The sequence below is a fragment of the Hyaena hyaena genome, unplaced genomic scaffold (assembly GCF_003009895.1).
Source record: "Hyaena hyaena isolate Hyena2069 unplaced genomic scaffold, ASM300989v1 scaffold_145, whole genome shotgun sequence".
Taxonomy (NCBI): Eukaryota; Metazoa; Chordata; class Mammalia; order Carnivora; family Hyaenidae; genus Hyaena; species Hyaena hyaena.
In genome coordinates this window covers 2759994-2775137 of record NW_024080777.1, presented here as the reverse complement: position 1 = coordinate 2775137, position 15144 = coordinate 2759994, and the positions used below count along the sequence as shown (strand labels likewise).

General features: G+C 46.5%; 1 protein-coding gene across 1 annotated transcript in view; it reads left to right on the top strand.

The window, feature by feature from the left end:
* The first annotated feature begins 4847 nt into the window (after positions 1–4847).
* The window catches only part of TMX3 (thioredoxin related transmembrane protein 3), a 42747-nt gene continuing 32450 nt past the window's right edge, over positions 4848–15144 (top strand). Inside the window, exons 1-4 of the mRNA XM_039238747.1 lie at positions 4848–5055; positions 6036–6090; positions 12167–12206; positions 13786–13909. Of these exons, the coding sequence (XP_039094678.1) occupies positions 5010–5055; positions 6036–6090; positions 12167–12206; positions 13786–13909 (265 nt within the window). The 5' untranslated portion in view covers positions 4848–5009. The remainder of the gene's footprint in view (positions 5056–6035; positions 6091–12166; positions 12207–13785; positions 13910–15144) is intronic.

Here is a 15144-nt window from a genome sequence, read left to right as displayed (position 1 = left end):
ATAACTCCTCAGAGGTAAAGGATACCATATAACAACAATGCTGAAATAAGAATTTGGGTCACTGTCCAATGTTGTCCCACAACAAAGCATCTGCAGAGACCTGGCACAAAAGTCCTACCTTCTGAAACAGCCATGGCTGTAAGCACTTTCTCTCTTGGATCACGAACCCCCTACACTTGCATAAGGCATGTTGTAACAAGGGACTCTGGGAATCTCAGTGGGCTTTTTAATGTTTTGGTGGTTACATATGCATATTCCTGGTACAAAATAGGCCAACAGCAGAGCACTCTGCGAGGGGGAATCTCATGAAGACCAGATGCAAATCAATGATCTCAATCTTACCAAGAAACAAGGCTAACAGACTGTTAAAAACTAGCATAAAACTCCTTAGGTCCATGGTTACAAATGCAACATTATTAATCAACATGTTTCGGGTGTTGCAAATAGATGTTAGTGCCCAGCAGAAACTTTTATCGCAAAACAGCTCAGCCTAATTCCAGGACTGCTAGAAATTGACCTGAACAGAATATTATGTTGAGAAATTCCTCCTCTAGTCCTGGTTTACCATTCTGATTGAAGGTTGATGTATATCAAATTCATATTATTTCATTTCATTTGTTTAAATGTTACATAAATTTCACCTTTCATCTTTAATTGTGGAATATTTACACTAATTTTCTACCCTAGTGTGAATCCACATTCGTTTTTCTGGACAAAGAAACCCAATTTAATCTTTTTTTTTTTTTGTGCATTGCTAGATCCCATTTGATAACATTTTATTTGGAATTTTTTGCATTTTTGTTCATGAATGAATTGACCTGTATCATTCTTTTCTCACAAGCACCTCCTCCGGTTTTGAAATCAACTTTATACTCACTTTATTGAACAAATTGAGGAGTTTCCTATTTTTTTATTCTCTGGAAGAGTTTGTAACAGACCTTATTTTCATAAAAGCTGGATAGCACCTTTTCTTTATAAGACACTTTTAAACTTCTGATTCAATTTCTTTCATGTTTATCTTATTATCCTTCTAGGTCTTGAATTCATCTTGGTAAATTATATTTTTATAACTTTTTGATTTTGTTTAATTTTTGTCATATTGTGTTAAAGTTGTTTATCCCTTTAACCTCTGCTGTCTATATCTATATCCCTGTTTAGGTCTTAATGTTAATGTAATTATACTGAATGAACTATAATGGCAACATAATCAAAATAACTGATTTCCTTTTATCATTCATTTAAATATTGCTGTGTAGGTATTCTTCCCCACTGCCTGGATTAAATTCTAACAAGTCCATCTGGATACAAGATGTAATTAAGTTGAAAGCACAATTCAATTATTTGTATACTCAGTCCTTAGTATTAACAAAATTCTGAACTAGATTTACCATCAAAAATTTTTCCCTTTCCAGTCCCAGAGACTGCGTTAGGCTGGAAGCTTGCAGTGGGATGGGGGGCGGGGGGGTGGGTCTTGATTCACCTTCTCACTTTTTTGCCTTTCCCAGCTAGCTAACTGGGGCCTGATGCTTCAAGAGTTGACATGTAGACAGGGGAAACGAGATGGGTGAAGGTCTCTTACCTGAACACCTGAAATTGGCTTCCCCTTCTCTGGGCCTGAAGGATGACTCAGTCTGCCTCTTGGAAGGTGTCTGGGGTAGGATTTCTGGATGCTTTAGATGTTTTCTCATGCTATTTCTGGACTCACTAAAACAAGAAATTTGTCCACTTTATTGCTTGTTTCAAAAAACACACTTGGGGGTGCACCAGTGTGGCTCGCTTGGTTAAATGTCCAATTGTTGATTTTGACCTAGGTCATGATTTCATGGTTTATGGGATTGAGCCCTACATTGGGGCTGCTTGGGATTCTGTCTCCCTCTTCTCCTATCTCTCTGGCTCTTCCCTGCTCATGCACATGCTCTCTCTCAAAATAAATGAACTTAAAAAAAATAAAATAAAAACACATTGTTTGGGACTTCCTTTGAGTCTCTCTGTTTACCTTTTTTCCCTCTTTCTAAATGAGTTAACATATATAAAGCATTTAGAACACTACCTGACTCAATATAGAAGCCTTATAAGTGATAACTCTTATGACCCACGAGGAAGTGAACTGCACCAGAGTCCAGTTTATTCACTGTTATGTTCTCCATGCAGTTTCTGGGAAATAAAATGAACATCCCTGTGTATCTTTTGTGCTGTCCTTTTTCTGTTTTATCACCCACTTCGTAAGGAGAATATTTAGTTCACTGATTTTCATCTCTTTGATTCTAAAATAAAAAGGTATTTGCATTTATACATTTCTCTGAGATTCTGCTGCATCCTACACTTTTACCAGGCATATTTTGTTTACTTCTAAGTATATTTTAGGACCTATTTTTTTTTTTACAAAGATATTCTTTATATGTGTTCTTAAATCTCCAGATGTGGGAGATATTTTTATCTTTTATAGGTTTATACCCTTATTGTGTTGTGGTCAGAGAACATTGCTAACACAGATAAGGTTGATAACACCATTGATAACACCATGTTTTTTTCAATCTGTTGAAATTTACTTTATGATATGCTAGGTATATCATTTTCTTTTACCTCTTCAATGTATGATTCTGTATCCATTCCCTACTTGTTTAATGCAGATTTCTATAAATGTCCACTTTGTTTTTAAACTTTTGTTCTTAGGACCTTTGTACATTCTTAAAAATACATTGAGAACTCCGGAAAACCTTTATTTAGAATGTGGGTTATATCTAATAATATTTACCAAATAATAAATTAAATCTGAGACATTTAAAATATCATTAATATTTTTTAATGTTTTAGTTATTTTTGAGAGAGAGAGATAGAGACAGCGTGAGTAGGGGAGGATCAGAGAGAGGGAGTTATCAGAATCCAAACACAGGCTCCAGGCTCTGAGCTGGCTGTCAGCACAGAGCCCAACATGGGGCTTGAACCCACAAACCATGAGATCATGACCTGAGCCGAAGTCAGACGTTTAACCGAGTGAGCCACCCAGGCGGCCTAAAAATATCATTTAAAATCAGCAATAGAACCATTACACACCAACAGGAAATAACTATTTAAAAAAACCTGATTTTATTTCTACATTTTTTTCACTTCATATATTTTACACAAAACAACCTAAACAATGAATGGTATTTTCTGAATTTATTTTTCTTCCACACTAAATGAGATCTGCAGACCAGAGCAACAGAATCCAATGGGAAGTTGTGAGAAATACAAATCCAGATCTACTGGTTCAGCTTTCGTAAGGAGTATTCAAAAACTGTGCTTTACCACATTCTCCACACAAATGGTTACAATTTGTGAAGCCCTGTTTAACACCATATAATGGTCACCTTTCCATTAAAAAAAGAAAAAGAAAAACGTATATACCTTTATTTCCTCTTAAACTCTCATTGTTACAGTGCATATAAAGAAAAGTACATAAGCTGTAAGGGCAGAGCTCAATGCATTTTCACAAAGTGGGCACATCCATACACCCAGGACTCAGATCAAGAAAGATACCATTACCTGTACCTCAGCCTTCTAACGCTTTTAATTTCCCTTTTTAAGCTTAGGTATGGAAACTCATACAGCGAGTACCTTGCTTATGAAGCTGGAAAGAACCTAGCATAACTCCCAGGGAAATTGGTCAAACATTTGCACGGTTAGCCAAAATAGGCTGACTTTTTGAAAATGAGAGGAAGAGGGAGGGAGAGAATTCTCCAGCGGTTAAGAGATCCTGCCAGGCAGTGTGGAGTTTTACAAGCAGAACAGCAGCTCTGGAGTCTGAAACATTGTTTCAAAAGGGAACCACATTATTCAGAGCTATTAAGCAAATTACCTTTTCTGAGGCCCAGGGTATATAATCTGTATTTTTGAGAACCTGTAGGAGGATTAAATACTTCTGTATGTTAAACTCAGAATAAACTAGTCACTCAATTAAAAAGTCTGCAGGAGGCCTGCACTGGATACCATGGTGTAATAATAAAATGAATGACATCTAGGGCTTGCTCTCAATCAGATCACAATTTAATCTCCTAGTAATCAGGAAAGGAGCTTTATGAGATCTCTGCCTCTTGGAATCTTGACCTAAAGTGAACTGGCTGACATCATAATCCACTTCTATTCTCATAATACATGTTCAAAACTGATTTAATCTAAATGCTCTGGTATTATATGTCCGATAAAAATTTCATCTGAATTAGAGGTAGGGATTGCTGTAGGAATACTTATAATATTTTTGTTGTGTAGAAAAACATAACAATAAATATTTTATAGTATTTTACTATCAAAAATAATCAGAAAACACGCAGAAATTATCAATTACACCGTAAGATCAAGTTGTCTCAGATTCCAAGAAAAACATTTTTTTTTTTAATGGGACTCCTTTAGTTGGCAAACAACGCATTGGTGGAGCTCAGCACCAGAGTACGTCTCTCATTCTGCAATGAGAACTGCAAATTCAAGTAAGATTCCAAATTCATTTTGGAAATAGACGGGGGCTCACACAGCAATCCACAGCCTCCCAGCTTTCTGCGCACTGCTGACACCCACCTCTTTTCACGAATTTGATCGCTCGCTGCCCACGAGCAGCAAGGGAAAGATCTGGCCGAATTAAACCTCAAGCTGCCTTAGAGTTTGCCTCACTTTCCCCTCTAAGTTTAGCGGGAGTGTAACTTCCCGGAAACGCCGCTCCGCCCCCACAGGAAAGCGCCCATAGGCGCTTCCCATAGGTTCCCACGCTCCCGGAGGCAGCCGGGGGCGCACGAATTTGAAGGAGCGACTGCGCAAGCGCTGCGGTTGCGCGCATGCGCAGCGGCTCCGCGCATGCTCAGAGGCGGAGGCCGGCAGGGTCCTGGGAGAGCAGGGGAGGCCCGCCTGCCCCGCCCCCGCCCTCCGCGCGGAGCTTCCCTTCCGCGCGGCGACTGCCAGCTTCCCTTTCCGGGAGCTCAAGCAGCGGCCGCCGGTGTCTCTTTCTTCTCCGCGGCGTTTGCAGCTTCCCCGGGGCGGGTATGGCAGCCAGGAGACGCGGGGCCGGCCTGCGGCTCTGCGCCACTGGTGAGGACCGCGCGGGGGGCGGCGGGGGCGCGGGCGCGCGCGGGGACCCTCTCCGGGGCGCGGTCGGGCCTGGGCAGGGGTCTCCCGCCTGCGTGCGGGGAAGCTGGGGGCTCCGCCGAGACAGCCCCCGCCGCCGGGTCCTTCCCCCAGAGCGGCCGTGCCGGGGCCCCGTGCCAGGAAAGGATGCGCCTGCCTTCCATTCGGTTCTCTGCTTAGTGTGGCAGGAAGTTTCTATCGCGCTGACTCCACCGATGAGGCGCCGCCACCCCAGCTCGGGGCCAGACCTTGCTTTGGCTCTAGGTTCCGAGTCACGTCCCTTCTGATGAGTTTTGGCCCACCTGCGGCTGAGAGAGATGGCCAAGGAGGGGTCACGGTCAGGTCACGGTCAGGTTGCCCCCTTGTGCACTGTGAACCGTGATCAGGGCACGTGGGGGCCTTTCGCAGCCCCGTGCCGGCGTCCCCTACTCTGGTCCGCACTGGTGGTGTGTGCGTTTACCCGGCCGCCGTCCGGCTCCCGCTACGTGCCAGGCTGCGAGAGGTGGAGCTCCGTGTTGTTTCTACCCACACAGTGGGGGGAAGATAAACCAGGATTTTGAATGGCAGTTGGTTTTTACTGATAGTTACTATTGGAGAAATATAGAACGACTTCTGCGTTAAAGAAAAAAAAAGGTAAAATGACAAAAAGGAAAAACAGGATGAAAGTAAAAATATATTGAAAGAGAACCTCTGTTTCTCAGACTTACGAGCCTACATAAACCTTGCTGATCACTGGATAGTTGCCTGCAGAGTGAATATTTGTTACACCGATAAACTGCTTAGACTTCTGCATTGTTGGTGCCTCAGAATGGATCTGTGATGGTTTTTATGGTTTGTAAAAAATCCAAAACATTTTATAGATGACTAAGCACGTGGCACGAAACAAGTAATGAATAAGTCCGCATTTATTATAAACATTTCCCCCTGTTTTTTTTTTCTTCCAGTTTTTTTACTTGATATGGCTTTCTGTAAAGGATTTGTAGAAGATTTAGATGAATCGTGAGTATACCTATTTTTAAATAGTGTTTTAACTTCTTTAAACTCTGATATCTGAATATTTCCATGAACTAAAGTTTTGATAACAGAGGTAGTAATGACGGGTATTTATATAGCACTAAACTTGTTTCACGAGTTGTCCTGAGTGCTGTTGTACTTAAGAGTTTACTAACAATTCCATATTCTGCTTTATCATTTTTCATTGTATTTGTTACGTTTTTCTGCTTAAATCACAACCGAGCAGGTGCTGGAATTTGGAAACCATACTGTATACTTATTTTTCTGGTGCCAGGGCATGAATCACAAGGCCTTGCATATAATAGGCAAATGGGTGAGGAGTCCAGCTCCAGAGAGAACAGAATCCTGTGTGTGACTCTCAGGCCTGACCCTGGGCGGTTACAGGACCCTTCCAGGCAGGCCTTAGCAGGGAAGCTGTCCTCCCCACACCAGACTCAGGGCGCCAGTGCATGGCAGACTCTGGAGGGAGTTGTAATCACAGACTTGGGCCCCCAGGCCAGCCATGCTCACAGGCATATGTGCATTCCAAGCCCAGTTGCCTCATTTGGAGGCTTCCTTATTTGGGGCCCCATCTGGGGCGCCCCCTAGGCATCTCTGCTGACACCTCATTATGTGGGGGCTTTGCTGAGGCACATCTCTGTGCTTGGACTCAGTACTTTTCCACTCGTGTGTCTTTCCATCTTTCACTCTCCTGCCCACGTGTCCGTAATGAAGAGAAGCCTTTGGTTCAGTGCTCCTCTCCAGTGAGGTGAATTCTTTTGTCTGTGCTGCATCCACCCGAGCCTCACCTGGTACTGTTCACTTGGAAAAAAGGAACACTAAGGAGCTAGCACCTTTTTTTCCCCCCTGTGGGCTTACATTGTCACAGTAAGTGAGTAAAGGCTTGATGATTACTTTCAGTTTGGTTTGTTGTCCTAATTAACTGCCTCCTCACAACAACCTTGGTACGGTAGTGAGGAGGTCATTTGGGCACTGTGCTGTTCTGGAAGAGCATGATTCCTGAGGATCCATGGAGCACTAGCTATGCTGATGGATAACTGGAGAGTGACGGCAGATTGTGTGCAGAGTTCTCGATTCTGAAAGGACCCATTGTTAATGTGGAGGTAATCTGGTAAAATTTGGCAGTGCCTTGAAGGCTGTGTCAGAATAGATTTTCTTCTTCAGACTGCTGTCACTGTGGTGGCTTTGGCCTAAGTAGGAGGAAGGGAAAGAGGAGCAGGTGTGGAGACCAAGACCCACACCCGGCTCGGCAGGGTGCTGTGTGAACTTGCCAGGTGCAGCTCACCTGTGACAAGTTTCCTGTCACCAAAAAACACATCTGACCCACTCTCAGAGGCTGCAGTGGTCCCGCGAACCATCCTGACGGTCCCTTGGGTCTACGTTGAAAGATTAGGAAACCGGGGATGATAAGAGTATTACCCAGACTCAGATTTCTAGGTTTCTCTTTGATGCTCCTGCTTATTACCAAACCCAGGTAAGCCTCCTCATCTAATCAGTTCGGTCTGAGACACGGTCCGAGTCTTCATGGACACGGATACCTAGACATGGAAAAAGCAGCCACCAGCAAGATAGCAAAGATTGAGCAGCACAAAGAGTGATGTAAGACGGGGAACCGAATACCTGCTTTTAGGCAACCCGGGCATGAGCCTTTCCTAAAAACTCTCTGGGTCTGCTTATTCAGTAATGGGGTCTCAAAGGAGGAGATTGGTAGGCTCCTCACCAGGGACCTCATGGCCAGATCCTAAGCAATGGGGGGCCTGGTGGGCAGTCCCCACGAGGGTCAGCCTGATGACAGCCCGTGTGACTGTATGCGCAGGTAGTATCTCCTGCAGGTGCGCGGAAGAGCCCGGGAACGTTTCCCCACAGCCTCAGAGGGATTGGGTTGAGTCCCTCTGTCCCCAGGGTGGGCTGGAGGCCTTGTGCCACGGTCAGAGTTCAGAGGGAAGGTTGGGGAGGATTGTACTTCTTGGGCCTTTGGGATATCCGTGCACACTGATCCTGCTACCAGGGTGACGAGGATGCGTATGGGGCCCCCAGCTTGGGGTCCATGGCGACCAGTACAGCACTTTGGCCAGGCCTGGCCCTGGGTGAGGGCTTTCCGGCCCCTGCTGCTAAGCGTATTGTTCATGTAGATGTATTGTCTGTGTGACCTGCCATTCACCTTTGTCCCTAAGCCCCAGTGGGAATGGCTGTAATTCGGGCCATTTTAGTGGAGCGTGCGGAAGACTGAACCTGCTCGACTACCAGCTCTTGGTGCCATTTTCTCCCCAAAACAGTGTTGGCTGCCTGGTGAGTAAACAGCCACCCTGGTCGCTGAGCTGAAGGAAGACAGGGGTACGTGAGACTGTGTCTCCATTCAGTAGCCCCGTCTGGCCTGCGCGTGAAGCTGCGGCTACCGGGAGGCCGGGTAGTCGTTACAGTTCCCTCGATAAGAGAGTGCTGCTCTTGCCCCTCGAGGCACCTGACGTCGTGAAGAGGCTACTGGAGGTAGCTTGGGAGACAGTTATTGACCTTGGACACGTGCAGAGCAGGCTCAGGAGCAGAAATCCCAGGCTTGTCCCTAAACAGGGCCAGCTCTGGATCTCCAGTGGAATGGACAGGGAGCCTCCGGGAGCCCAGCTGCCGTCTTGCACCTTCATGGAAAGGTCTCCCAGGCATGACACCGAAGGAGGCGCTGCGTCCTCTGGCCCAGCGGGGACCTGATAGACCTCCAGGACCACCGAGGGGCCTGGTTCACTAGTGGCTCCTGTGGCTTAACTTGTGGGAGTTGGACGTGGCCGCCATGCAGCCCGAAAGCGACCTGTCCTTCAGCGCGCATGGGAAGGGGCCCCTGCGCGGCAGGCAGCTTCATGCGGTGGGAGCTCGTGAAGGTATCTGCCCCCCGGCCCCCACCTCCTGCTCATTGCTCCAGCCCCGGCGCAGGAGCCCTGCTGTGTTCTCGCGGGCTGTGGCTCACGCTTGGCCGCTTGGTTGCGTGGCAGATAAAACAGGATCCCCTGGCGAGATGAAACACTGGGTGAAGATCACTTCTGCTCCTAATAAGTGGGTTTTCCCGTAATTATTTTTACGGCATACAGTGTTATGTGAGTTTGAGGGTTGCCTTATATGAGTTTTGTGCCTTATGCAGTGCCCCCCCCCCCCCCATAAAGTGTTTTCTAAGCTGTGTGATTGCTCAGCCGAGAGGCCCGCGTGCTGCAGAAGGAGACCTAACCAACGAGCACAGCCTGCGTTTAGCCAGGTGTGGAGGCTGAAGCGGGCAGAGGACGGCCCGTGGGAATTCAACCTGCTTCAGGTTGGCAGGGCACACGGCCACTGTCGTGAGAAGACACTACACCGTTGTGAGAGGTGCGTCCCGCTCGTCAGGCTGCAGGCAGGGCTGTTCGTCCCGCCGCAGCTGGCTCCGCACGCGAGGGCTAGGGCGCGCCCGCACGCGGTGGCGGGGCGCCTCGTCCCTCCGCACGAGTCCACGGCATCTTGGGATCGCCGACGTTTCCTCTGCGTTTGGCCTAGCCACGTCCATGCCTCCGCGTTCCACTGACTCTGGCCACGCTCTCGGGCCCGGCGAGGTCACGTTTCCTGTTCAGGGTCCCTGGGAACTGCATCCGATAGCAGCCCGGCTCCACAGCAGCAGGCGCAGTCATGGAGCGTGTAACGGACTCTCGCGCTGCGGACCGCTCCTGACCCACAGGGTAGCTGAGCGCTTTGATGAACATTTGAGGGTCGGGCTTCATCCACGGGCGGGAGGGGGCAGGATTACCCCAGCCTGGGCTGCGCGCCTCGGGTCGCAGCAGGTGGCCAGCAGCTACTTCTCACCAGTGCTGCGTGGTTGCCCAGGCTGTCGTCTCCTTCCTTCAGGTTGAAAGTTACTGACTCTGCAGCCTCTCTGCCCTATAAAGGACCTCCACACCCTCTCAGCTCCTTCCTGAAGACTCGGGTCCCCGAGCGATGAAAAGACATTAAGGACTGGGAGACAGTAACCTCTTCCATTTACCACTGGGTGCAGAATGTGGGGTTTTGCCTCAAGAATAGTGACCATCAGTTGGAGAGCTCTCATTCCATAATTGGCCTAAGGCCTGGGCAGCTCCGTGTGATAGATACCAGTATGCACAGTAGTTTTTACTGAACAGAAGAGGAGCAAAGGGAGAAGGCGTGGGTTCACCAGCCTGGGAGATTGAGTAAGAGCTCCCACGGCACAGGACAGACTGCGTCCCGGTTGGACAGATGCGAGCGCCTGTGACCGGAGAGCTCGGCTGCTGGAGATGCGCTCTCTGTCTTAGTTGTAGGTTGAAGAATCTTACTAAAATATCCCCATAGAGACTTTCTGTCATTTCATTCGGTGTAGATTTTGAATACTGATTGCTGTGCAAGGTATTAGGAGATGAAATGAGCATTTTTATGGTTGGATAATACGTAAATAACTACGGTGCATGTGGAAATGGATGCGATTCATAAAGAGGATGAAGCTGATACGGAAAGATTGTTTCTAGCTGTGAGGAATTTAGGAATGCATTATAGAGTAAGGAAAGCTTTTAGCTGAATAGGATGTGAACGTGAAGGAATGTAGAAAGTCAAATAAACCTTTTGAATTTAGGGGCGCCTGGGTGCCTCAGTCAGTTAGGCATCCAGCTTCGGCTCAGGTCGTGATCTTGCAGTTTGTAAGTTCGAGCCCTGCGTTTGGCTCTGTGCTGACAGCTCAGAGCTTGGAGCCTGCTTCGAATTCTGTGTCTCCTCTCTCTCCCCTCTACTGCTCTCTCTCTCTCTCTTTCACTGAAATATTAAATTTTTTTTAATTTTAATAAAAATATTGTGAATTTAGCTGTGATACATACCACAGGCTGATTGGAAATCGTAGGGTGCTCATATCTGAGCAGAAAGAGAAGTTGGAGCTAGTACGTGAGTACGTGTAGTATTTATACTTCTTTTTGTTGGTGCTGGGAGGATATTTAGAAGGTGTCACATGAGATGAACATGATCAAATGAGCAGAATCGTGTTTTAGGAAAATTCTGTGGCTGTAGGGTATTGTGTCAGAGGGTCTAATCCCTCCCGCCCCCACCAGGTTGGGTGATTGACCAGGTGCACTCAGAGGACTCAGCCTGTAGTCGAAGTCACAGCTATGACTTATTATAGAGAAGGGACTCCATGCAGAACCGACAAAGGGAAAAGCCACGTGGGGTGAATTCCAGAGGAAACCAGGAACAAGCACCCAGAGTCCTCGCCCAGTTGACTCCCCTAGGAGATGCTAATTCCTTTATCCGGAATTGTGGCTGCAGGCGTGAAGTGTTATCCACCGAGGAGCTCAGGAGGGACTCAGTGCTCAGGGATTGTTACTGCGGGGTGGCCATACAGGCGCCCTCCTGCCCGGTCTGTACCAGGCGTTCAGACACCCACAAGGAGAGCAGATGTTCACCATAAAATCAAATTGTTTGCATGGCATTGGAACAATGAGCCATCTTTTTTCTTTTTCTTTTTAATGTTTAGTTTTGAGAGACAGCATGTGAGCAGGGGAGGGGCAGAGAGTGGGGGAGACAGAATCCTAAAGGCTCCAGACCCCGAGCTGTCAGCACAGAGCCCAGCACAGGGCTCAAACTCATGAACTGTGAGATCATGACCCAAGCTGAAGTCGTACGCTTAAGCACCTGAGCCTCCCCGGCTCCCGGAACAAGGAGCCATCTTATCAGGATGTGGTGGAAACCCTCCTGAAATTCAAGTTCCCAGATACTGACCGAGGGCCGAACTTTTTCAGGAATGCAGCCTGAGCTTAGCTGTGGTAACTGCAGTGCCCGGGTGTCAGCGGAGAGGCAGGAGCCACGCATCCCCCTGGGTTTCTACCGGGTCCCACCTGAGTTTTATTTTTTACTGTTGATTATTTTTTTAGTTCTTTACTTTTTTAAAGATGTTTAACGGATAACGTTTAGAGGTCATTTAGTAAAAGAATTACATAAAAATTTTGTGGAAAGAATTTGTTCCGTGCCCCAATATTTATCAGTTTATTATCTCCACCTGCTGTTCAGTGGAAACAGACACACAATCAAAGGTTGGTTTTCTGATTTTTTTTTCTAGGTTTAAAGACAATCGAAAAGATGACATTTGGCTTGTAGATGTGAGTATGTAAATTTTTGTACAGTTTTCTACCTTTGCTGTTTTGTTATTTTCTAGTCTCTTCCACATAAGCATGGTAATGCATGGTTAGTGCTTAGTGGATATTAGCCAGGTTTTGTCAGGTAGTACTCTTTGGGTTACTGTGTTAAAATGAACCTCAGAACGTTTGTGCTAAAATTCTGAAGGGGCCGACACATGGGTTATGGTGAGGGAGATTGTGGTCTGATTTTACTACAGAATTCACTCTGAAATTATCTGTATCACCTGATAGTCGAAATCATGTTTTCATCTTAATAGGGAATAAAATCAAATCTTCATCTTCCTTCTGTTCCTCACTTTCAAGTTTGGAATTTATTTAACCCTCATGTTTGGGCTTCCTTCTAACTTCCCTCAGTAAAGACTTAGCGGCACTGAAAGATGGAATGAGCACAGCGGACGTGACAATTGCCAAAGCCACGTGATGGGGTGCGAGAGCCGCTGTTCAATTTTTCTCTCTCCTTTTGTGTCTGTTTGAACATTTCCATAGCGTAATATTAAAAGATAGCTAAGTCCTGGGGTGCCTGGGCAGCTCAGTGGGTTAAGCGGCTGACTCTTGATTTCAGCTCAGGTCATGATCTCATGGTTTCTGAGATCGAGCCCTGCATCAGGCTCTGCACGAACAGCACAGAGCCTGCTTGAGATTCTCTCTGTCCCTCCTCCACTCGCACACTCTCTCTCAAAATAAATGTTAAAAAACAACAACAAAAAAAACAGATAAATCTTGTTTCTTGAAGGCACAACAGTCTGTTACCCCTTTTCACTGGAGGGACCTGATTCCACCATCTGGTGATATTGAAGAAAGAGGAGCTGTGGTTTCAGTTTAATTATTTTTTTAATGTTTTATTTATTTCTGAGAGAGAGAGAGAGAGACAGCGTGAGCAGGGGAGGGTCAGAGAGAGAGGGAGACACAGAATCCGAAACAGGCTCCAGACTCTGAGCTGTCAGCACAGAGCCCGACATGGGGCTCGAACCCACGAACCGTGAGATCATGACCTGAGCTGAAGTTGGACGCTTAACCATCTGAGCCACCCAGGTGCCCCTGATTTCAGTTTAATCGACCGGACTTGTCCTTATGCCAAACCAGCCATCTGAGTGATCCCCTCCTTGCCTTAGCAGGAGTTATGCCTGGCATAGCAAAGGTACCTCCTGTGCTGGGATTTTTGTAAGAAAAGTCAGAAGTGTTCATTCTGAACACTTAAGGGCTGTCTGTGTCACGTGTGTGTATTTGGTGGTTTCATTTTATATGTAACATAGGCTCACTGTAAAGCAAAGGCGTTTTTCTCATAAGTTATTTATTTCAAATAGGAATCCCTAATCATTTTACATGAATTTAAGGTAAAACCAGTGTTGAAGTATATGGGAGTTACACTGTCTAGACTCATGTTTGCATGTTTTATACTTTATTGTGTACCCCCTTTAAAAATTATATTTAGACGTTTTGTCTATCAGATCATTTAGTCAAAGTGATTCTTTAAACACTAAGATTGATGTACGTCATAACACAGCATTTTAGTAGTTGTCTTTTCTTCCCCCCCAACAAGTTTTATGCACCGTGGTGTGGCCATTGTAAAAAACTGGAACCGATTTGGAATGAAGTTGGTCGTGAGATGAAAAGCATTGGTTCTCCAGTAAAAGTTGGGAAGATGGATGCTACTTCCTATTCTAGTAAGCATTTGCTCAGTTTATTGTGTTACTGTTCACCTAGTGAAAATGCTGTAAGTACATGAAGCGGTACTCAAGGTAAGAAGAAGTACCTGTTTTTTGCTCATATAAATTAAGGTTAACTTAAAAATTGAAGATTATATACTTTATTGAGGTAAGTGAATTAGCCATCAGGTGTGTAGCTTGCTGTGTGCCTCACTCGTGTACCTGACCTGCTGGGCCCGGCCCCCTGGAGGCGTCCGTTTACCTGAGGCAGCTGCAGACCTTTAAGTTCTGTGCCGGTGTGTTGTGTGTCGCAGGATGAGAGCTGCTGTGACAGCAGCCTGACGCGCGTGCTGGAGGAGGAAGTAGGGACTTCAAAACGTCAAGTTGAGTTAGAATAAATACAAGAGAGGATCTCTACCACATTAGAGAGAAAGTTACAGCAAAATCTTAGAGTTGAAGCTGGGTAGGTGTGTTCCGGACACTGGCCGGTCCCGGAGCGGAGGTGGGCAGGTCACAGCCGTGGGCACAGCCGGCCCACTGCCCGCGCTGTAGACAGAGCGGCGCCGGAGCCCAGCCACGCTCGCTTGTTCACCACCGGCCGTGCCCGCTGCCGCGTTCCGCTGGCGGCCGGGCAGGTGTGACGGAGGCCGTCGTCCCGCGGCGCCTGGGGTACTTGTTACCTGACCCTTTACAAAAATAGCTTACTCGTGCCGATCTGAAAGGATTTGAGAAAAGAGAATTAACGTTTAATGAAGTATGAGGTATCCTAGAAATTTGGAAGGAGCAAGGCTTCACAGAGCTAAACTGTAGTCACATCCTGCTGCCACTTTAACTACTGCATTGCCGTTGTCTTTTATTGTTTTTTTTTTCTTTTGAGATTTGATTGATGTAGCACATGTAAAGTCCCTTGTGTTCATTACATACAGGTTCCCTTTTCCTTTAGTTAATGAACAAAGTGGAATTAGGTAGTGCACGTTTGTTTTTAGGAAATCAAGATTGTACTTGGCGCAGCTTTGGAAGAGTACAGACCTGTCGGGGTTTTTTTGTATTTTTTTTTAATGTTTTTTTTATTTCTGAGAGAGAGAGAGAGACAGCGTGAGCAGGGGAAGGTCACAGAGAGAGGGAGACACAGAATCTGAAGCAGGCTCCAGGCTCTGAGCTGGCAGTCAGCACAGAGCCTGACGCGGGGCTCGAACCCACAAACCGTGAGATCATGACCTGAGCCGAAGTCAGATGTCCAACCGACTGAGCCA